Source organism: Orcinus orca, chromosome 7, assembly GCF_937001465.1.
Source record: "Orcinus orca chromosome 7, mOrcOrc1.1, whole genome shotgun sequence".
NCBI lineage: Eukaryota > Metazoa > Chordata > Mammalia > Artiodactyla > Delphinidae > Orcinus > Orcinus orca.
The window spans coordinates 55,245,610-55,269,645 of record NC_064565.1 but is presented as its reverse complement, the minus strand read 5'-3'; the positions used below and the strand labels follow the sequence as shown (position 1 = coordinate 55,269,645).

The window sequence follows — 24,036 nt, the reverse complement described above, 5'->3', positions numbered from 1 at the left end:
AGTTTGTTTAGGGTTACTTTACTTTGTATGTAACAGGCTATACTGTTATGCCTTGATGTAAATGATTTCTTTTATGTGAGCATAATGATTGGCTACTTAAGATTACTGATTTTAAAATAACTATCATGTAAAATTTCCATACTATGTACAGCAATTTCAACTGTTCAACTTGATGAGCTTACTCGGTAGTCAGGAAAATAAAGCCAATGTATATTTCATTCATAAATTTTATTCATTCATACAGTCACAGCCTCTCTATCCAGAGAATGATTTGAGGAACTTACTAAATATTTTGAACAATCCAAAAAGAAGCACAAAATGATAAAAATAAAAATAATTATGCTTACAAAAGACAGATCTGTGTAGACTGACAAAGCTGGAAGAGTCTCTACTAAGAAAATAGAATTTGAGTTATAGCTTGGAGAACACTTCACATTTTTACAAGGCAAAGGGAAGCTCTTCAATGAACAGTCAGTCAATAGCAGATATTAATTCTGGAATAGGGAAGAGACAGGCTGATGATAGAACTAGAACCCTGTAGCTGTGTTGCAGATTGTGGGAAATAAGATGAGATAACAGAGATGGCTTTAATGTGGTGGCCAAAATACTGGTGTAATGAATGCAGTGTTTAAGTAAGATTAATCTAGAGATTCCTAAATTACTATTGCATGGAAGAGATAGGGTCAGAAAAATGAAATTAGAGAGAAAACAATTGAGACCTGAAGTCAAGAGGTCTGGATTATAGGAGTGTCTTGGAGAGAGAGGTAACACACCCGAGACGAAATAGCAGGATTTGAAGACTGATTAATAATGCCAAGGTTTCCAGCTTGAAAGAATAGAAGTGCTTCTGACAAAAATGAAGTAACTATAAAGAAAGATCAAATTTGGGAGAGATGAGGATTAGTCCCATTGTAGACAAATGTAATTTGATATTCTTGTAGAGTGTTCAGTGATTTTACCAAATGGGTGAAATGGAAATGAATCACTTTCTGGACAGAAGGCAAAGTGAGAATTTTGTATAATCACAACTCTTTTGAATACTTTGCATGGTGGAAGCGTATTGACAATTTACAGTATAAATGTATATATTAACAAAAGACTCCAGTATCTCTGGTAGACTCCATGGGCATTATGCATCATTCGCTATAAAACACCTATAAAACCTTAAGAACATTTTAGTGAAAATGTAAGTCCTCATCTCAATTATCTCCGCTTTCACTTTTGCTATGCTTAAGTCATTAACAGTTGATATAACAGTAACCTTAAAGGTAACTCTATTATAGCAGAGTTCTGAGTTCTTTGTAGTGTTTACAGACGTGACAGACAAATCTAGGTGTGTTAGTGAAGACAAAATCAAAGATTTTGAAAAAAACCAAAAACGGTAAGGATACCTTAGTATAAAAAGTATTGTTATTAGTGATAACACAAAGATACTAAAAATTTTAATTATATTTAGTTTACTCTGTTAAAGATGGCATACAAATAAATAATTCTAAAATGAAATGAACAATTTCAGCACTTAAACATTAACTAGAAAATTATTCTATCTGGATCTACTCATTCCTTCACAAAGACATAAGTTGGTTGGCTACATCCTGTGTGAAGTTTGAAATTGTTTTGGAAAATACATGGAAAGCACATTTTAAACAATCAGATTTATTTTATTTGGCCCTTTTTACTTTCTTTTTGCTTTTAAAATGGAAAGAGGGACAATAACTACAATCAGGCCAAAATACACACAAATTGTATGTTGGAGAAGTGTTCCATTGAGGAGAATCAGAGCATGGTTTGTTTTCCATTTAGAATAGGTATCCATAAAATATCAATGAATATATATTTGTATATAGAGACAAATATAAATACCAATGTATAGTCACATATACACTTCTGTATAATTATATATTAAATATAATATATATTTTAGTATATTATAATATATTTTATCACATTGCATTATACACTATACATTACTGTTACATAACTGTTACATTATACTCTATATAATGTTTACTATGTGTAATATAGTTATGCACACACCACAACAAATGAATTTTCCAAATGGGCATGTATATATAGTAAAAGTGCACATATGTATGTGTGTATATACTTATGTGCGTGTGTATATATATATACAGACATACACACATACATATACACTTTTACTGTGTATCCATATTTTACACACATATACATATACACACATATACATAAGTCCTTTTTAAAATGTTTCTGATTTTTCCCTTTTTTGGTTTAATATTTCTATATGCCAACATATTAGTTTTACATGATATAAACTTGTTTTAAATATGTTTATGTCGGGGCTTCCCTGGTGGCGCAGTGGTTGAGAGTTCGCCTGCCGATGCGGGGGACACGGGTTCTTGCCCCGGTTCGGGATGATCCCACATGTCGCGGAGCGGCTGGGCCCGTGAGCCATGGCCGCTGAGCCTGCACGTCCAGAGCCTGTGCTCTGCAACGGGAGAGGCCACAACAGTGAGAGGCCCGTGTACCGCAAAAAAAAAAAAAAAAAAAATATATATATATATATATATATATATATATATATATATATATGTTTATGTCATTGATAATTTACAAGTGGGGTTTTATACCGTAGGTAATTACTAATGATTAATGTAATGTTTGAGTGCATTCGGTCACTTTTACTACTATAATCCCATACCTTATTTGCTTCAAAATAAAATTAACTTATTTTACATTCATTGAATTTTAGTATGCTTAAATGCATACCCATGAGCCATCTGGATATAGATTTCTTTCTATTACATTAGTTTTGCAGGAAAACTTGAGGATTGGTGTGTGGCAAACAGTTTTCTTAGGTAGAACACTGTTTAAAAAAAAGTGGTAGATAAGGCTAAATATAAGTAAAAATAGTTTAAAGAAAACTTTCCATTTGATTTAGTCTGTAAAAGGATATCAAAATGTAAGAAGTATAACTGTTAGACTTCATGACAAATGATCATTGGCAATATGCTTCATAATTGATGAGATCATAATTTCTCAGTTCTAATTTCAGTTGATGTTCTTTATTTTCATTTCACTTGATGTTCTTCTTTTCCTCTTACAGACTTTCATAGTATTAAATAAAAAGAGAACAGTATTCAGATTCAGTGCCACCTGGTGTACATTGTCTCCTTTCAATTCAGTTAGAAGAACAGCCATTAAGATTTTGGTACATCCATATCCTTTTCTGTTGGTTTTAAACTGTACTAATATCAAATGCAACTATTCTATTCAGATATTGCTGCAGTCTTTTTCTCTTTTTAATTTTCATTTTAGGTCATACTGAAATCTTGATTATAACTGCACTGTGTTCCATATTTGAAAGTACATTTAAAATATATTTTCTAGGGACTTTCCTGGTGGTCCAGCAGTTAAGACTCCGCACTTCCACTGCAGGGGGCTCGGGTTCGATCCCTGGTCAGGGAACTAAGATCCCACATGCCTCGTGGCCAAAAATATATATATATATATATATATATATATATATATATATATATATATATATATATATATAGTTTTCTTTTCTAGTACACACAACAGTAGTAAATGTTAACAAATCTTAGTAATCCTCATTGTTTTCAATATGAGGAGTATATTTTTTTGACATTTGAGAAACTATGTGATCTCATATGTGTAAATACATATAAACAGATTATAGAAACATGTATTTCCAATATTATTTTTATTAACATTATTCCTTGACGATAACTTACCTTTTTCCGACTGTTAATTTTAATTAGCATCCTGATTGACTGCATATTTATGTCCATGACTGATTTGCCAAAATGGGGGCCAGCATTACAGTAAGTTATATAATTTTATTATGTATAATTGCATATATGATTATATTTTATATTTAATACATTGTGTTACAGTACATTATATATTACATAATATAGCAAATTAATATTTTTAATATATAATTTACATTGTACGTAATATAATATTTATACACATTCCACAATTAATTGATAGTCAAATTTCATGGTTAATGCTGTAAGACATAGCCCACTCTAGAAGCCCTAACTAAAGCCCTATCCTATGGTCGTCTGGTTGATTGGTTGGTTGGTTGCTTGGTTGCCAGATAATTATCCTCGACATAGTTCTTCAGAGTTGACGATGTATTAGTCTCACTTTTAATATGAAGTTATTATATGAAAACTTTTCTGCAGGAATACTTTGCTTGGAATTTATACATTTGAAATACTTGTAAAACTCATTGCAAGAGGCATCTGGGCAGGATCTTTTTATTTCTTTGGTGATCCATGGAACTGGCTCGATTTCAGTGTAACTTTGTTTGAGTGAGTATTTCTTTTAAGTTGCAAACATCTTAATACCTTGCTAAGAAAATGCTTTTCATAAAGAAACATTGAGGATGATAAAGTTTTTTGCCTGCAAAAATTCTGTGAGTAAAGAATAATTCATAAATCATAGCCATAATGAGCTCCCTCAGGCAGCTCCAACTGAACTAATCCTTAGAATATGCATTCAAAATTAAAGGAGTGGGATATTATCTCTGTAATCTACCCAAAGCAAAAACAATAGATTGAATTTTTGCATTTGAAGTGATTATTTTCAGTGAACAGAAAATCTCCTGGGAGTTTAAGAGAGGATCCTGACGTATTTGATTCTTCTCTAATCTACATTGCTTAAAAACAGTAAATATTCTAGTTATCAGAATAAGATATTTTATATGCACACATTTTTCTAGAATGATACATTAAGTTCTAATAATTTACATGTGTATTGATTTATTTAATCCTTCTACTTAGTGTACTCTATTTTATGGCTAAAGAAATTGTCACTGGCATCAAACTTCTGTTAAAATAATTTAAAATAATACTCTATTTGTGGACTTGGGGTCAATTTTTTTGCAAAAGAAATAACCTTTATAAAGAACATAATTAGTTTCTGCCATGTTGTAAGCAGTCAAAACATAGTAGCTAATATCATTGAAATTATTATCACTACTACTTCTACTATTACTATTATTATTTCTGCTCTTGCCATTGCTATTAGCTAACACTTAGGTAACACAGCTAACATTTAGCCCTTAGTATGTGCCAGATGCGTTGCCATGAACTTTACATATATTAACTTATTTAATCCCCCCAAATCCTCAGAATTAGGAAGTATTATTATCCTTACTTTACGTTTGAGGAAACTAAGGCAAGAAAGATTAAGTAATTTAAATAGTGGAGCCTGTATTTCTACATGGTCAGTCTGGCTACAGAGTCTGTATCCTTAACCACTATACACCTTTACTTCTGCTGTCATCACCATCACCATTCTCATCATCATCATCACCTCATCACCATCATTATCATCACCAGAAGTTTAAATACTTAAATTTTATTCCTTTAAAAAACTGTGGATTTCCTTATTTTTAACTATCTCTTCACCAATTAGATTCAAAGTATTTATGAACATAATATAGAGTATTTGATATGGAATTATGACTACTCAGAGTGTCAAGCTTTTATAAACTCTCATAATTTGTTTGTAGATCAATATTTACTTGGATACCTTGCACTATAGCAGTCTTTCCCTTCCAATCAATAATAAAACTGTTTGCAAAATGCAATAATGAAAGCAAGTGAAACATTTGGATATATGGTTTTAAAAATAAGTTTCAAATAGTATAAAGAGCCAATATGACTTCTAAATGACTCCAATTTAATCCCACAGGCATATATCAAGATATTCACCTCCAAACTTCATTTCAATATTTCGAATTACAAGAAATTTGAGAATTTTGAAAATTATTCCTTTAAACCAAGGTAAGAAAAGGCACTGAGTTCTTCATTTTGTTTCATGTACTTCTGTGTATTCATCTGAACACCCCTATTATTGCTTGAAGAAATGTTAAATTGAACAGTGTTTCAGATTTGGAATAAATGAATTATCTGATTTTCAAATTTATTTCAGTCACTCCTGGAACGGCAAGAAAGAAATATCACATTTTTTACTAATTTGAAATGGGTTCAATGCTTTTGATAATAAAATATAGAGCTCAATCAAAATATATTATTTTTCTATTTTTTTCTTTTTTACTTATTCTTATGTCTTAAATATGAACTTATAAAATTGTCCTTAGACTTCTGAGAGAGATAGCAGTTTAGACAGATATCTAATCTGTCCTCTTCTTTTCCTCACTGTGTCTAAAAACCAGTTGAAATGAACAAAGCAATATAAAATAAGATAAATTTCCTTTTGCTGTCAGTGCTTGGATAGGATGCATTCCACATGCCACAAAGTTTAAGAAGATTCTGCTAAATAAAGTGGAGCTGTGACCACATTGATGGAAGAAGCTGACAACTAATTTACACCTCCCATTCCGGAAAGAGTCTTAGAGAAGCCTACCAATACCTTCTGATTTGTTGTTCTGAATGAATAAAAACAATCAGCTAGGAAAACTTGACCCTGAGGTTTTTTTTGGCTTCTATGAGTCAGAGGTATTATGAAATAGTTGAACGAATAAACCCACAGGCAAGTGTGATAATACCAAAAATAAGATCTACAGGCAACTTTCATCCACTGGAACACCATGAAAAAGGCCAGATATATTGCATACTCTGTACTTGGAGAACAGGCTGGGCAAAACAGCAAAAAAAGATTGGAGAAATATGGTAATGGATGCCTAACCTTGTGGATATACTGAAAGATTAAATAGTACACATTAAACAGGTGAATTGTGTGGTTTATAAATTATATCTCTTATTTTTCTTCTAATACATTGGCAATGAGATTTTTTTTAAAATGTCCTAGCTTTAGTGAAGGCCTGACTATATATTTATAGTCTCTGGTTTATGCATTGGTTCAACATCTCAACAATTTGAACGTATGAATCGATACTTAAATATGGTCATATATTTTGATACAGAAATTCCATTTCTAATGTAATACTTTAAAAAGACTTGCATATGGCAAAAAAAATTAATAGTATTATTCCAGGTGGCAAAAGTAGCTATAAATATGTATTTTGGTATGATAGCAATTAAAATTGTATATCTACTCTAGATATCACATTTCTTTAACCACAGGAATAACTTTATTTCAACCCTATTCTATTACACTCAAGAAATCTAATCATCTGAGGAGGTCATTTAAAAAATAGATTTTCAATTCTCACAATGATATATGAAATAGGTATCACTATACCCATTTAAAAAATAATAAAACAAGCATAGAAATGTTGGTAACTTGCTCAGCGTCACAGAGCTAGTATATTCTCATCCATTGTTGAGCTGAGTAACTATTAGGATCATAAATTTAAACAGACCAACAAATAAAAAAGGAGCAAGGGAAAAAGAGAAGGAAGGAAGGAGGGAACTAACGAAGGAAGGATGGAAAGAAGGAAGGAAGCAAGGGAGGAAGGAAGGCTTATAGTAGTTTCATCAATGAAATTTAATTATGGGGTTTTTGTTGTTGCATCTTCTTGTTTTCTATGTTTTCAAAATTGAGCATGTATTATTTAATAATTAGAAAAATGAATGTTCTTAAATAAATCTAGCTTTAAAGTTGAATTCTCTATTAGTAAGTATTCTGATATAAATACAGCCACATATAATCACAGTTATGTGTTATTCTCATTTCTAATCATTAAAAGTTTTTCATGTTTTACTTAATCAGCTCCAAAAATTGAGTTCTTAAAAAGTTAATGAGATAGCCACTATGGAGAACAGTATGGAGGTTCCTTAAAAAACTAAAAATAGAACTACCATATGAACCAGCAAGCCCACTACTGGGCATATACCCTGAGAAAACCATAATTCAAAAAGAGTCATGTACCACAATGTTCACTGCAGCTCTATTTACAATAGCCAGGACATGGAAGTAACCTAAGTGTCCATCAACAGATGAATGGATAAAGAAGATGTGGCACATATATACAATGGAATATTACTCAGCCATAAAAAGAAACGAAATTGAGTTATTTGTAGTGAGGTGGATGGACCTAGAGTCTGTCATACAGAGTGAAGTAAGTCAGAAAGAGAAAAACAAATACCATATGCTAACACATATATATGGAATCTAAGAAAAAAAAAATTGTCATGAAGAACCTAGGGGCAAGATGGTATAAAGACACAGACCTGCTAGAGAATGGACTTGAGTCTATGGGGAGGGGGAACGGTAAGCTGGGACAAAGTGAGAGAGTGGTATGGACATATATACACTACCAAAAGTAAAATAGATAGCTAGTGGGAAGCAGCCGCATAGCACAGGGAGATCAGCTCAGTTGTTTGTGACCACCTAGAGGGGTGGGATAGGGAGGGTGGGAGGGAGGGAGATGCAAGAGGGAAGAGATATGGGGATATATGTATATGTATAACTGATTCACTTTGTTATAAAGCAGAAACTAACACACCATTGTAAAGCAATTATACTCCAATAAAGATGTTTAAAAAAAAAAGTTAATGAAAGAATGTATAGAATACCGCTATTTCAAACTATTTCTTGTTTCAACATTTGCAACCCATGTTGATTTTTAACTCTACGCCTTTACCTATGCTTATAAATAATGGTGATTGGTATGAAAAACAATAGCCAAGAGAGAAGGCCTGTTCTTTATGTAGTAAAGAGAAACAAACAAATAACTAATTTAAAAATACTAAGTTATGTCTAAATTATTGCCAGGTGTAATAAATTAGCAATCATACAGAAACCTAAAAGTTAAGGGTTTTATTCATTTTAGTCATTGGACCTAGATAATGGTGAACTAAATTATAAAACACAAAGCTATTGATTTCGATGGCATCTGCATTTGCCATGGGAGAAGTTTGCTAATCCTGCTTTACTAAGATATTTTATTTTATCGAAAACAAACCTTTCTCTTTTCAGGTCTGAAGTCTTTTGTAGGGATCCTGATCCATTGTTTGAAGAAACTCACTGGGGTCATCATCCTAACTCTCTTCTTTCTGAGCATATTTTCTCTAATTGGGATGGAGCTCTTCATGGGCAACCTGAAGCATAAATGTTTGCGATGGCCCCAAGAAAATGAAACTGAAACACTGCACAACAGAACTGGAAACCCTTATTATATTCGAGGTAAGAATCCCTTGCATCTATATCAAAAAAATTAAAACTTTTCTTACTGGCAAAACATTCTTCACAGAAATATTGAACATTCAATTTCAGAACAAATTTGACTTCAGAACAACCTTCATATAAATGCCATAACTATGCTCAAGTACTAATTTGGATCAGTTTCCTTTATCAGGATAATAAAGTTCCAAATCTTCAGACAGTTAAATCAGGGAAACCTAACTTTGGACTTGCTAAAACTTGCAAGTTTTATCCTTTCATAAATAAATAAATATGACCAAAGTCTTAATTGCAATTTTATCAGAGTACAATCCTCATGATACTACCTTTCTTCGATAAAGTTGTTTAAAATTTAAATGTAAGTGTACACATTATAAACTTTGGGGTGATCATATAAATCAAAAAATGACCTACAATATAGAAATTCTTACTACTGTTGTATTTCAATTGCTGCTGCTCATTTTAAATGCTTTGAGTTATACTTTGATGAATAATGAAAATATTTTAGGCTAACAGAAATAATGTCAAACAAGTATTGCTTAGCCCTTATACATAAGTAATTCACATGCCTGATCACATATCTTCACCATAATCCTGCAGAGAAGACATGAATAACCCCTGTTACCAACAGGGAAACAGAAGTAAAGAGAAATTTTGTGAATGTTCTAGCATACTATAACCACTCGGTGGCAAAACTAGGATTCTAGCCAAGCTCCATCTGGCTTTAAAACCCATTCCATTTTCACCAGGCCATACTCTCTTATTAGATTTTTCCCTCATATTAAAATCATCAGCTCCTTTCTGACAGTATTTAGAAAAAACCAAAAGCATATTGTTCAACTAATAAAAATAAAATATTGTTTAACCTTAAGTAGTCCTTCTACCTTAATTTTATTTATACTTTGGATTTAATAAGTTCTAAAACAAATCTTAATAAATTTTACTCTTTGGTTTATCCCATAATATGATTATGATGCAAGTAATGCAAAATTATTAGTATATATATGAAATGTTTCCTTATTATGTAGGTCTATTTCATGGTCTTAATTCTAGTGATAAGAACAATAGGAGATGGATGTTAAATCTTAGATTCCAAATGAAATCCCCTTTAACTTCTTTGATGTTGTAATAAAAATATGCTAATTACTAAAAATTTTGCTACTTCACTGGTTATTGCTAAGAAAATAGAGTCCAAGTTCTTTTCTTTGTTAAAGTATGTATCTTATAATGAAATCATTTTAAAGATTATCACTTCCATATTTGTCCAATTCTAGTCATTCCATTTCCTCAAATAGCATGTTAGGAATTGCTGGAAATATATTTGCAAAACATTATTTAACCTAATTTCCATGTCGTAGTCCTTGTATTTAGAAGAGCACTTGGGACTGCTCAGTTCTAATGTCAAATTTCATTTGGTTTTTGACAGTCACTCAAAAGTTTTGATTAATGGCTCCTAACTATGATTTTTAAATTCTTCTAAAATTATTTTAGGTGACAAATTAAAGTGACATTTTCTGAGATTGGTGTAATTCAATTTTGTATACACACACACACACACACACACACACTCACCAGGACTGATCTCATGGGTTTGATTTGTGTGATTTGAATTCAGAAACTAAAAAGCAATGCTACTAAGCATGTATGTTCCTAACCCTGGTAACTGATATCTATAAATACACAATTTACATTTTGATTGATAGCAGATAAAAATACCTGGATGAATTCTACGGGCTATGACTCAGATTAGCTCAGATTATGATTGAAACTAGGTGATATCAGGACAAGTAATTAGGCGGCACTGGACACTCATTGTAGAAAAGTAAGCTGCAAAGTGGGAAGAGAATGGAAATTAAACCCAGAGACAGAAAACTCTGGTCTTCTGTTCAGGAAGATCATCAGGAATAAATCCTGGAAGGAATAATCCTCAGTTTTCAAATAGATTAGTCTTGGGAATTTTTCTTTCAGGGTCTGGTCATACCTGGCTGGAGTAGGTGGATTGCCAGAGGTCTTTTGGCCTGTACACTGGATGCTAGGACAGCCTCCTAGATTTAAAAGAAAAGCGGGGGAGGCAGGCTCTATGCTCCTTCCTTCTCACTGTACAGAAGTATGTTCATCTGTACAGATTTAATTGGGTTTCAGATATGCTGTCCACTCAAGATTAGATATGGAATATCATTTCTTTCCTATTCTTCAGAAACAGAAAACTTTTATTATTTGGAAGGAGAAAGATATGCTCTTCTTTGTGGCAACAGAACAGATGCTGGGTAAGTGGTATTAATGTTTTCTTCTATTGTAACCAGAAGTGAGGTCTGGCTGTTCAACGCTCAAAAGCCGGTAAAAAGGCCAGGTTGGTGGAAAGGAAAGTTTGCTTTATTTTGGGTACCAGCAACCGTGAGCAGGGAGTGGGGTGGGGAGAGGGCGGAAGCCTGTGTCCAATGGCCGACTCTGACCCCACCGCCCTGACAATCAGGGAGCAAGAGCTTTTATAGATGGAGGGAGGGGGCTACAGGCAGGAACAGCGCAGCCAGCTCTGACAGACATCTTGATATTGGTCATCGGTGGTCTGACCAGCATCATTTTGATTGTTTTAAGTACAGTTAATCTTCAGTTCCAGGGTCGGTTTGTTCCCATTTCCTTGAGGCCAGTTCTTGGAATTATGGCAGCTCATGTCACGGCTACAGTCTGGTCTTCATGTAGTTAACTTCTTCCACCTGGTGGGGATTTCATCATCTATAGACAGCTCACAGGATATGGCTCAGAATATTATCTGTAGCCCTTGAAAAGGAACTAAATGTCCTTAACTATGTTTAATGACTAAACTATTATTATTTGGTCTCCTTTGACTGTTTTCCTTTGTTTCTACTTTTTCTCACTTCTCCGATTAAACTTATTCTTTGGTTAAAGTTTTTCCACAGACAAAAGTCAGGATGAGGACATGGGAGAGCAAGGACCATAGGGTCCTGCTCCGTTTCAGTATCCCTGATCAATAGTATTTATTTAATGATTATTGCTTTTATTAATGGTTCCCATTTGATTACATAATCTCATTTTACCATCAAAACCATGCTGAGAAGTGTACAATATGGAATACTATTAATCTGATTTTACAGAAAAAAGTATAATGGATAGACTAGCTAAATGGTTTATTCAAGGTCAAGAAGTTAGCAAATGGAAGAGCTGGGACTTAAATAAGAATCTGATTTTCTGTTTTCAGTGTGCCCCAGAGCTAATAGGAATTATCAGGAAAGACAATGTAATCTGTTCTTCAGCCCGAAGACTTTGAAGAAAAAAAATTAAAGATATGATGTTATTTCACTTATTTTATGACTTGTATGTCTTTAATGAATATAATTTACATTAATCACAAGCTGATTGCTCTTAAAAACAGTACTTATAAATAATTCTTCAGTGAGACAAAACTCTCAAGTTTTATTGTCCTATAATTTCAGATGAAGAGATAAGAAGGTACTATGCAGTACTAAGAAGGTACACAGCAGTACTATGACTCAATTCCTTATGTTACTTCCCTAAGCCGGGATGACTTGACACCCATTTGTAAACTCAGCTCTTTCTTAGAGGCTCTGGGCACAGATTGACAAAAAAGCACACGGGAGAGGGGAACATGAGTTATGTAGTTTAGTTGTATTAAGATGATTTAGACATATTGTTGCTTACTCAACTCTTTTTGCCACCCTACTTCTGGGCTTCCTTTCTGTTTTCAAGTCCAGATTGTGATTTCATCGCATTGTTTCTGCCCCATCCCACTCAAGCTAACCCTTTCAATGGACATTCCAAATTAAATTTGACCTGAAATGCATGTTGGAGATATCTGGTCATGGATAGACAGAATCACAATGATATAGTATGTCAAGGCCAGAAGAGAAAGTCATACAGCGTTTCACCTGCAGCCATCATACTTTGCTGCATGGTAAACTATCCTAAAAGTTGGTGCTTTAAGACAAGAACAAAAATTCATTTGTTCAGATTCTGTAGGTCAGCAATTTAACAAGCCTCAACACACAAGTACTTTTTAAACCTCTGTTTGCATCACAATTGTTAACCATTAACAAGTATGCAAAACAAGTCACATGGCCAAAGTTCCAATAATGTAGGAGGAACTACAGAAAGTTGTGGATGGAGGAAGCATGATTTATTGGGCCACTACTGTCATAATGGACCACAACACCCAAGCCCCAGTAGGTAAAAGTATGAAGACTCCATGAAAGGAAATGAAATAAATATTTAATCATCTTTCTACCAAACTTCCAGTTCTGCTTATAAATTATTGATAATAAAATTTTTCTCACCCTTGAATAATGGGATGTAAGGGTTTGAGATGATATCATTTAAAAATTAAACCCTAAACTACTACAGTTTTATTTTTATCAGTGTTATTTTCCGTCAGTTATACTTTCACTTTGATACTAGGTAGTAAAGAAATCTTTAACAAAAGGCTTAGCAAAAACCATTTGTGAGGCCCTGTTGTCTTTTAGTTTAATTAACACTGTTCACTTATATCAACTTAAAATCTAACTCATATGCAGCTTTTTCCGCCGGGAACTGTTTGGGAGAAGACTACTTCCTGTGGAAGAGGGAGCCCTTTATTATTCATGGGCAGATGTTATGTATTTATGATTTGACCATAATCTGAAAGTCACCTAAGAGTAAACAGTTTTTCTTTTCTGTGTCTTAATTAGTCAGTGTCCTGAAGGATATGTGTGTGTAAAAGCTGGTGTAAATCCTGATTATGGCTACACAAATTTTGACAGTTTTGGCTGGACCTTATTAGCCCTATTTCGGTTAATGATGCAGGATTACCCTGAAGCACTTTATCACCAGGTAAGAACACAGAGAATCTGCACTGCACAGAAAAATGGTGCCATGCTCCTCCTTTCTGAAATAATGATCAAATATAATACACTGTATTAAATTTTTATGTGAAGAAGAATTTGAGGACAGAAGAAAAGAGGACGAGAATAACCTAATGTCAAACTCTATGTTAAAACTGAGCCCAAGTCTGTGTTCTTATGTATGGTATTGATATCTTATTTAATCTTTGAAACAATCCTACAAGGATATAAATATGTACATGCACTTTTTTATGAAGACCCTAAGATCAGAGCATTTAGGTAATCTCCCCAAAGTTAAAACACATGTATCTGCCAGAGATCACTATACTGCTCTGTTGTCTCAGACGTTTGACATTAACTAAGTAAAGAGCATTTCTAAGTACTAATTCTTTAGACAAAAAAATTGAACCTATGAGATTACCATGTATTAAGAAATTATTTGTTGAATGCCCACAATGTACTCCTTCTCTTTAATTCTCTATTTCTTCTCATTCTCCTTTAATATTCAATCAGGCTCCAGTTGTAATAGCAGAAAGCCTGCTGTTATGAGACTTGAAATCAAAATGCTGAGAGTCCTCCTTTATAACTGATGATTTGTGTGCCATAGTGTCTCAGAAGGATATAATACGTGCTCATTAAAATAGAGATTCAATTTTTCTTTTAAGAAAAGTTCCAGTATAGTGGAATATGCAGTGTCATTTCAGCAGCATAGTTAATATCGAAGGATATTAGATAAAATAAGTAAATTACTTTAAATTCCAAAAGTATTTACAGTTGAAAAAGAGCACTCTTTTTAAACACACACACCATACTTTTTATGATTGAATAAATTATGGTGTGTGTGTATGTGTGTTTACAGGCCATTAATAATGATAAGGATAATATAATATATTTTTGGCACAAAGATTCATAATATATTATTAAATGAAAATCAAGTAAACCAAACATGCTTGTAGTATAATTATATTTCTAGTAAAAGTACATGAAAATATTACAAGTGATTTTTTTCTTTATGCAAACTATATTTTTCTAATTTTGTAAGAGTAGTTATATTGTTATTTCCCAAAATTTTGACAAGCATCAATGCCTCCACCACAACACTGTAAACTTCTTATTTCTAAAATAATCTCATCATGTTATTCTCCTTCTAACAATCCTTCAGTGATTTCCAAATTTCTGTGAGATGAAGTTCAAAGTCCATATGCATTGTCCATAGTGCCCTTTAAAATCTAGTCTCAGCATTTGTTGCCAGATTCATTTCCCAAAAATATCCTAATATATACTCTCTGCTTTATTTGAGTCAAAAAGATTTGCTGTTTCCTAAATGACCTTTTCCTGTAATTTCTTGTTTCAGTGTGTACAAATTCAAGTTTCTTCCATCTTCAGTCTCATGCCTCAGATTTTTGCCTCCAAGCTATATTTCTTTTTTGAGCTTTTCCCCAACCTCTTCTTTTAGAGCTGGACATATTCTACATCAGAATTCCATGGTACCCTGTAATTGCCTCAGGTAGTGCTTATTTTAATTGCTTGTTCAGCATTTCCTCCCACTAGGAGATACACTACCTAAGAAGAAGTATTTGGTCTTATTTTAATTTTTGTATTCTCAGCATCTAACACATAGAAATGTTTGATGAAGTTTTAATAAACAAAAATATAAGTAAATATTCATGGGTTATGTTACTTTATATAATAGTGAATGTCTTGCCTTTTTTTTTACAGCTTTCAAAGTGCGTTAGCTAATTTTCTTGGTAACATTGGTCTAAAGGAAATCCTCTCATACAACCAGTGAAATGAGAAATCAGTTTGGGAGTGCCCTGGTGCTGGAGTCTTACAGGACCTTCATCATTATTGTACTCTAAATTTTTATTGACTAGTGTAGATAAGGTTTGCTTTGATTTGGACTTGGTTTTTACTCTGAGCATTGCTCTACTGAACTAAACTGACTGTGACTAGGGAAATTTGGTAATTATTCCCAAAGAGTACAGCTCATGTTTTAGAGGATATCATTCTCCGTTCGTTCAACAAATATTTATTTGACCCAAGTACTCTTTGATACAGCATCAGTACGGAAATGAACAAAGCAGATTGTCAATCCTCATGGAATGGAGTTATGTTTAGCAATAGTTAACGTAATGCATACTTGCCATGAGCTAAGATCGTCTCATACATTGTTTCATTTGATTTTCATAACAAATCTATGACAAAGGGGTATAATTAGCCCCTATTTCCTGCTAAAATATAATAGAACTAGAATTTGTATACTTTTCCATTCTAATAAGATTGTATACTTTTATTCTCCATCAGCTTCATATAGGGGAAAGAGCAAAAGTTTTGAATTCAGGCATTCCCCCACAGTTATGAGATCTTTGCCTGTCTAATTTTCATCTCTTTTCTATGTGGTAAATACCACACGAACGTTTTGCCCAGAATTAATAAAATAATAACCATAAAGTATTTATTAATATACATATCCTGCAGTGTACTCCATGATATCTATTACTAACTCCTGAATATACTGTAAATGACAGCCATTTAGTAGGAAAAATATTTAACGACATCCTAAATAGCTGACTCACTGGGATAATCAAGTTTATTAAAAATACCTTTAAAGAAAAACATACTATAGATTAATAAGAAATTATTTCTGACTAAATGTTAGAAGGTCGTATTAATTTGTAAACATTCTTAACTCTGTTATATCAACACATTATTTTCTGTAAATACCTGTCTATTGATTCAAATGAATACTTAAAAATTAAAACTATTCCCATTTGTTTTCTTGAAATTGGTTCATATACTTTTAATCAATGAAGATAAATCAGTGGACTATATTTTAGATTTGTCATATCTACTTATAAATTTAAAAGTTTTCTGATATATCTTAGGTAATTATTATGAAATAAAAGCTAGTCAATGCGCAGTTTGGAAATCTACAGTTTTGTATTTTTCTATCCACAAATGACTTCATATAAGTGAATGATATAACTTTCCTTTGTGATTTGTCTAGAGGTTCGTCAACAAAGCAGGTATTCCGACAGATATAGAAATATTCCTGTTCCTCACCCCTTTGAATAGACCTGATTTTGTACCTCGTTGTGATGTTTCCATGAAGTTCAGAGGAAAGTAATCTCCAAACAGTCATTCTTTGACTTTATTACACTTCGTATAGTTAAAGATTCTACTTCAAAGTAAATAATCTTTCATATTTAGACTGTCCAGCTTTCTTTATTGAAAGATGACAGTTTTTTCCTTTCAACATGTTTACTCTGTTAATGAAGACATAAAAGTCAGATGTTCAGCCTGAATTAAGTAAATTACTAAATTCTTCCCTGGTTTTGTACCATATATTTTGTACCTTACATATATGTCTAAATTGAAGAGCTTTCATTTATTTCTCCAGGTAGAGCCAGTACTTAAGCTGTCTTGTGATTACATTCCACTTATAACTAAATTATTTTCATAACAAAATTTCATTTTTCATTTTAAAATAACAGATTGCAGGAAGACAAATAACGTTTCCTCTCTGTCCTGTTTTCCACCTTTCCTTAGATCCTTTATGCTTCTGGGAAGGTCTACATGATATTTTTTGTTGTGATAAGTTTTTGGTTTGCCTTTTATATGGCAAGTTTGTTCTTAGGCATACTTGCTATCTCCTGTGAAGAAGAAAAGCAGAGAGCTGCTGAAAAAGCTAAGAAGATTGAGCCGGAGCTTCAGCAGGCTTTAACGGAACTTCAAGAAGGAAATAAAGCAGCAGAGGTACAGATTTTTTAAATGCTTTTTTGGAGTCAGAGTTTATCTTCTTGGAGCATATTGTCTTCTAATAGATGCTCAATATCTGTGTGTGGTACATAATAAGATCATAAGTGATTTTAATAGGAGGGCTCACTTTTGCTACATAACATTCTTTCCTGAGTGTGGTGTGGTAAGAGTGACCAACATGTTTAAGATTTTGTTTTTGCTCCAAAATGCATACTACTACTGCTGATAAACTATGGATATATTATACATTTTTTTGAACTTGACTTCTCTTAATGCAGGTATAATTTATTAATTTAAACTTGCTTCAGACAGCACATCAGAATTAGCTTTGGAAAATTTCAGTGTTCAACTCAAAAGTGACAGTGCCTTCCATAATTTAGAAATCAGAAAGTACTAAAAGCATGGATCGAAGTATAGTACTGAAGTTGTAAAAAGAGGAAAAAATTTTACTTTATTGACTTTCTAACTCGTTCAAGAGGAAATGCACTGTGCATCCTGACCTAAGGAGTTATTTTACCTGTGGAATAATTAAATCCATGATCAGTAAAATTTAATACAATTTTACTCGAATTTTCAATGACCTTAGTGTTGTGTTTGAATATATTTTCAGATGTTTAGCCTCATAGCAAAAGATTTTGCCCACGAATCTAAAAGTATTCACAGAAGTAACATTAAAGAAGTTGTAGAAAATTATCTTTAAAAATCTAAATTGTGCCATAAGTGTGCAGAAAAGAAGAACAGGACCTAGGAAAGCAACCAGAAGTAGCTTTCTTATATTCCACAGGACCTAGCTAGCTCACACCTCCTCTTAGGTTTAGAGAGGGATAGGTTTAGCTCAGTCTCCTAATATCCCTACCCAGAAGCTGTCAAGGTGTGCAGTGGGCAGAAGCCAAAGCAGCCTAAGGGGGACGGAACCCATGCCTCTTCTGAGGTGTTGCTCCCTTCCTCTGTGTTGTGAGCAGTCCCCCTGCCAAGAAGCTTGTTCTTTGGAGGGTGCTTGGCCCAAAGTGATCACAAGCAAGTCCAGTGCTCCCACCCCACTGGCCTAGTTACAGGACCCTCACTTGCGGGAGGGGGGCCATGCCCTGCCTTCTTTTCCATCCTTCTGGAATATTTATTTTTGCACTCTTAACACTTGCTAATAAAGATTGTCTACACGGGAAAAATACTCGAACTATATTTTCTAGTAGATGTAAAAAGAACAGATTGGCGGAGCAAACAAAAGATAGAAAGGGGCTATATCCAGGATCCTCTCACATAAAAAGATAAAAAGAGCTGAGGAAAAGTAAAGGGCAAAAGATTCACTCCGGCATGTGTAGTATGACTGGCTAAGAAGTTCATTAATACCAAAGGCCCCTGCTGGGCCAAAAAGAGGAAAATGTTAACTCCCCTGTTATATAACCCTTTCATTAAGTTGTCATCAGTAAAGAAGCTCTAGAAAAGTCATTCCACTACAAAGTGGGGTCTGAATGATATGATATAGGATCATACCAAATGACAAGTTATTGATAGATATGTGTATCTATGAGGTTTCAATGCATACAATTGAAAAATGAATCAATTACAGACGGTATGAAGAAAACATGTATAAAAAGAAGCTATCAAATATAGCCATCATATCACCCATGAGGAAGTCACAGAAGAACAAATTACAAAAGCTTTCTGTCTCTAGAAATGAGTCTGAGGTCCTTCAGATTGAATGATTGTAGTCTGAATGATATGTTGAATGTGTAATTTGTTTTGAAGTGGCATTTCAAATCTCAAGGGCTACACACAAATGCATTCAAGAGCACAATACTTCTCTTATTCCAGATGAGATGCCCTATTAGCTCTGCTTATGAAGAACTTAGATTATTCCCTAATTTCCCAATATCTCCATTCCTTTGGCTATTTGGATCACATAAAGCCTTTCTGGTTTTAATTAAATTCTTTCAATTATAAAAGGTTTCTGTTCCTGGAAGAGTACTAGAACATTTTGTCATGCAAAAGTTTTCTGGGAAAATGAGAATAAAAGTTATTTTCACAAGATGTGCTTTCTTTTCCTTTTTTATTTATACATAAGAAAACACTGGACAGTGAAGAATTTAAAATGGAACATACTGAGGACCCTTTAGATGACCAACCTGATTTAACCCTAGACAGATTCTAATTCCAATGTTGGAATTACTGGGAAATTACATATGTGTTTCATATTCTCACATTATAAGAAAACAGTAGATCATATTGGCTAAAATTAGAGTTTTGCAGTCAGATAAATATAGATTTAAGTCCATTTTAGCCACTTAATAGATGTATGATATTTGCCAAGCCTGTTAACCTTTCTAAACTTCAGCTTCTTTATCTGTAAGGTGTGTATTATAATATCTGTGTCATAGGTTGTTGTGAGATTCAAATTAAACATTTGTAAAGCACTTAGCACTGCTTAGAATATACTAAGCAACTGAAAAAATGGTAATGGCTAATTATAGGAAAGACAAGAAGACAACTGCAAGAAGGCACTGTCGTCCATATGGAGAATACTTGTCAATATAAAATTCTTTAAGTCTTTGACTATGTCCCCCTTTTAGGGATAATTAAAGTAATAATAATAATAATGATAATAATAGTATATAATGTTTATTGAGTGTCAACTATGTGCCAGACACATAATTAGTGTCTTCACAAATTCTCAAATTTAATCTTTATTGAGAAGTTCCAGTTACAAAGTTTGATCTGTATTTATTGGTAATTGATTTCTCAACACTGAGAAAGAGAACCCATTTTTCATCACTTTACCATCACTGTTCTGGAGAATCAACACTGAAACAATATTATTTCATCAGTTACACAGTTTGTAGGTGAAACTTTCCTATGAATTGTCAGTTATTGGCAAAACCTTAGAAAAGAATGATTTATACAACTGTAGGAATATAAATATTAAAAAAAGTTTTGCCCATCTAAACTGATATCCTTACAGTTCACCTGTATAATTAAACATTATTGACAATATTCTGTATGTTAGGCATTGTATTAAGCATTGGAGATTTTAAAATTAATAAATATAAATACAGTGTCTATCATCATGAAGCTAATGGTCTAATGGGGAGATAAACTATAAAAATAAATGGTAACTTTAGGACCACCAGACATTATGTTTCCTGATGTTATGAAATAGGAAACATAAAACACCACAATATATTCTTGCCAAAATCCACGCTAAGTCTAATATGCCTCTAGATCTAACCATCTTTTTCCAGAGACTATAGGAGAGAGAAGAATGCATTAAATTAAACTAAAAAGACATAATCTGCCAAATTAAGAATGTGGAAAATTCTACAATATAAGTGATTCAGTGTCTTTAACAAATTACACAGGCTAAATAAATTTAAAAGCATGATAATCAGTAGAACTGCAAACCAAAAAAAAATGTATATCATTTTGTATTTTGATTGGAACAAGTCAACTATAATAGAATGTTTCTGAGAAATGAAAGAAAATTGAGCATGGTCTGGGTCTTGGATAATATTAAGGAATTAATAATTTTGCTGACTGTGATAATGGTGTTGTGGTTATCTTTTTAAAAAGCTTATTCTGAAATTTTATGATATTTGAAATTTGATTTAAAATAATTCAGGAAAAAAGTAGGGTGAGTAATACATGAAAAATGGAAAGTATAATGTCATTAATGGTTGAAGCAACCTATTGGGTACCTGGTGAGTATTATTCTCCACTAAAAAAATTAAATATGAAAATATGGGAAGTGCTATAAAAGTGAGAAACTTAGTGCTTTGAAAACTTGTAATAAAGAATTTCTCTGAGTCAGAAAAGGTTTTTATTGAGGACTTGGCACTTGAACTGAGATCTGAAGAATGAGTCCGTTCTCTCTGGCGGGACGGAACAGGATGAGTCAGAGGATTAAAAAGGCCAGTGGGGTTGCAGTAGAGAGAGGAAGTCTGGGTCCCAGATGAACACTTCAGGTGTTCATTGCTAAATGCCAGGAGTATGACTGGGTTCTTCCTTTTTCATATCTCCCCTCCAGAGAAAATTGAAACCAGCAGTGAGAAGAATCCTAGGCCGTTCTTCCAGTTTAATTTTAATGCTGGATTGTCTAAAATTCAGGCATATATCCTCATTAGCTCTTAAACTTCCAAAAAGAAAATTTTTGAGTCATAATCCTTTCAATTTACATTGTAAACTAGGTGTATCCTTAGGAGTTGGCCAACGTATGGGCACTTATTGAGAAGTTCAATTGAGATAATTACTAAACTGATATGTGGTTTGTTCATTTTGTATCCTAAAACATATCCATAGTTCAAGCCAAATCAGTAATGAGCATTGACTGTCTCAACAATAACGTTATCACTCTCCCCGCTCCACTGCTCCCCCCATCACAGATGATGATCTTAACTGGATTGCTCTTTGTTGTAAATTCATCAAACATTGTCACCGTCACTACCACAAGCAGCTCTATGAGAAGTAATTCCTCGGTATTAAGAATATAGTGGAGGATATTGTTCACGATATGACAAAGTATCATCATTATGAAGAAACACCTGGGAAATTCCTATCAGACTTTAATAACAAAAATTATAGTTCTGTCAGTTTTTAACTCATGGAAATTTGGAGTTATATAAATGATCACATATTTTATGTAGCCTTGTAAGTCAGCAAAGAAAATACTTTCTGGAATAAGCATTGGTTTAAATAAATAAATTAGCTTCACATCCTGAGGTTTTGCTTACTTTTTCAGTTTAAAAAAAAAAAAGTGAGGCAACAGAGATCTGTAGACCTAAAGAATCTGTCATTTTCCTGATGGAACTCAGTATGTAGTACAGTTGGTTTTTACCTCCTCTAGCTCTAGTATTTAAATTAGAAGGACTTGACTCCTACTGAGTGAGATGAATGTGATGATTCCCTTGATATCTACTCTGGGACTTCAGATAGACCACAGCAGAACCTGCCAGCCAGGGTGTTCTGGGTATGGGTTATCAGTGAGCCTCAACCATGAATCCCCTCAGTGTTAGGGCAGCAGCAGGACCATGCCAGTTATCTCTATTCAAAAGCTGCCTCACCTATTTAAATTTATTTACTATTTATTTCACCTATTAGGCTCACCTATTTACCAAATTAACAAGCATACAAATATTATTATTCTTTGTGTGTGCCAAGTGTAAAAACTGTTGGGGGCTCTATGGTGCAATGTCATCTACCCATTGCCAGTTTCTTACTGTTTAAATTCAAATACAAAGTTTATACATGGTCACTAGAAACATCTGGGGCCATACTTGTGATAATCATGAATGTGTAGAACTTGTAACATCTGCATCGAAGCCGAGGAGTTTTGAGTGCCTTTCCAATGCAAGGGTTCTTTTTAACTCGGTAACCACATCAGCAAAACAAAGGGTGTCTTAAAACTGTTACTCAAGAGTCATGAGGGACAGAAAGAAGTGATTCGTTTTTGGAAGTATCAAATTTGTTCTAACCAAAAATATCCTTTAAAATTCATTCTATTACCTGATATTACATGAGACATGTTTCATCATCTCAACACCAAATAATTGATTTTATCAAGAGAGTTTACAAAGTCGTAGTTAACATATCCTCAAGTAAAAAATGTAAGGTGTTAGAGAAATGTAAGGTGTTATTGTCCAGTAGCATGTTTGCCAGCTGCATATTCCACAATAATTCTAAACTGTACACTGAATTCTTTGTCAAATATGGGTGATACCACTATCATTCTCTGATTTTCTCCTTTTATAGTTGACCTCATAATATAAAATGATTTTGTTGAGTTGCAAGTAGTACACATTCATTTTCCAAATAATCCTAAGTCAGTTTAATAATATCTATAGTGTAAAGAGTGGCAAATTATGGAACACAGAAAGGCTTTTGGAAGAAAGAATCAGCATTTTAAAGAAGGTTATAAGCCATCTTATAGTTATTGTCTTAGATATACAAAGGGGAGAAGCCAGTATTAGACTCATCAAATTTCTTTTTAGACCAAGACTACAGAAATAGAAATGAAGAAAAGATCATCAACTTCTATGATTACTTCTTTGGATATGTTGGATGATGCTACTATCAGACAGAAAGAAGGTAAAGTAAAAAATATTTAGACACTATGGAAGGTACCATTCATATGATTCACTTTTTTAAAAAATTATTTATTTATTTATTTATTTATTGGCTGTGTTGGTTCTTTGTTGCTGCCCGCCGGCTTTCTCTAGTTGCAGCGAGCGGGGGCTACTCTTCGTTGTGGTGAGTGAGCTTCTCATTGTGGTGGCTTCTCTTTGTTGTGGAGCATGGGCTCTAGGTGCACAGCCTTCAGTAGTTGTGGCACAGAGGCTCAGTAGTTGTGGCACATAGGCTTAGTTGCTCT

General features: G+C 33.3%; 1 protein-coding gene and 1 long non-coding RNA gene across 2 annotated transcripts in view; both read left to right on the top strand.

Annotated features, from left to right (window-relative positions):
• The window catches only part of LOC125964982 (uncharacterized), a 28,796-nt gene extending 25,594 nt beyond the window's left edge, over nucleotides 1-3,202 (top strand). Inside the window, exon 3 of the long non-coding RNA XR_007478378.1 lies at nucleotides 3,086-3,202. This is a non-coding gene — a long non-coding RNA (uncharacterized LOC125964982). The remainder of the gene's footprint in view (nucleotides 1-3,085) is intronic.
• Nucleotides 3,203-3,734: 532 nt separating this feature from the next.
• The window catches only part of SCN7A (sodium voltage-gated channel alpha subunit 7), a 58,320-nt gene continuing 38,018 nt past the window's right edge, over nucleotides 3,735-24,036 (top strand). Inside the window, exons 1-8 of the mRNA XM_049712220.1 lie at nucleotides 3,735-3,824; nucleotides 4,194-4,322; nucleotides 5,710-5,801; nucleotides 8,863-9,069; nucleotides 11,264-11,333; nucleotides 13,767-13,908; nucleotides 17,469-17,675; nucleotides 23,657-23,753. Of these exons, the coding sequence (XP_049568177.1) occupies nucleotides 3,784-3,824; nucleotides 4,194-4,322; nucleotides 5,710-5,801; nucleotides 8,863-9,069; nucleotides 11,264-11,333; nucleotides 13,767-13,908; nucleotides 17,469-17,675; nucleotides 23,657-23,753 (985 nt within the window). The 5' untranslated portion in view covers nucleotides 3,735-3,783. The remainder of the gene's footprint in view (nucleotides 3,825-4,193; nucleotides 4,323-5,709; nucleotides 5,802-8,862; nucleotides 9,070-11,263; nucleotides 11,334-13,766; nucleotides 13,909-17,468; nucleotides 17,676-23,656; nucleotides 23,754-24,036) is intronic.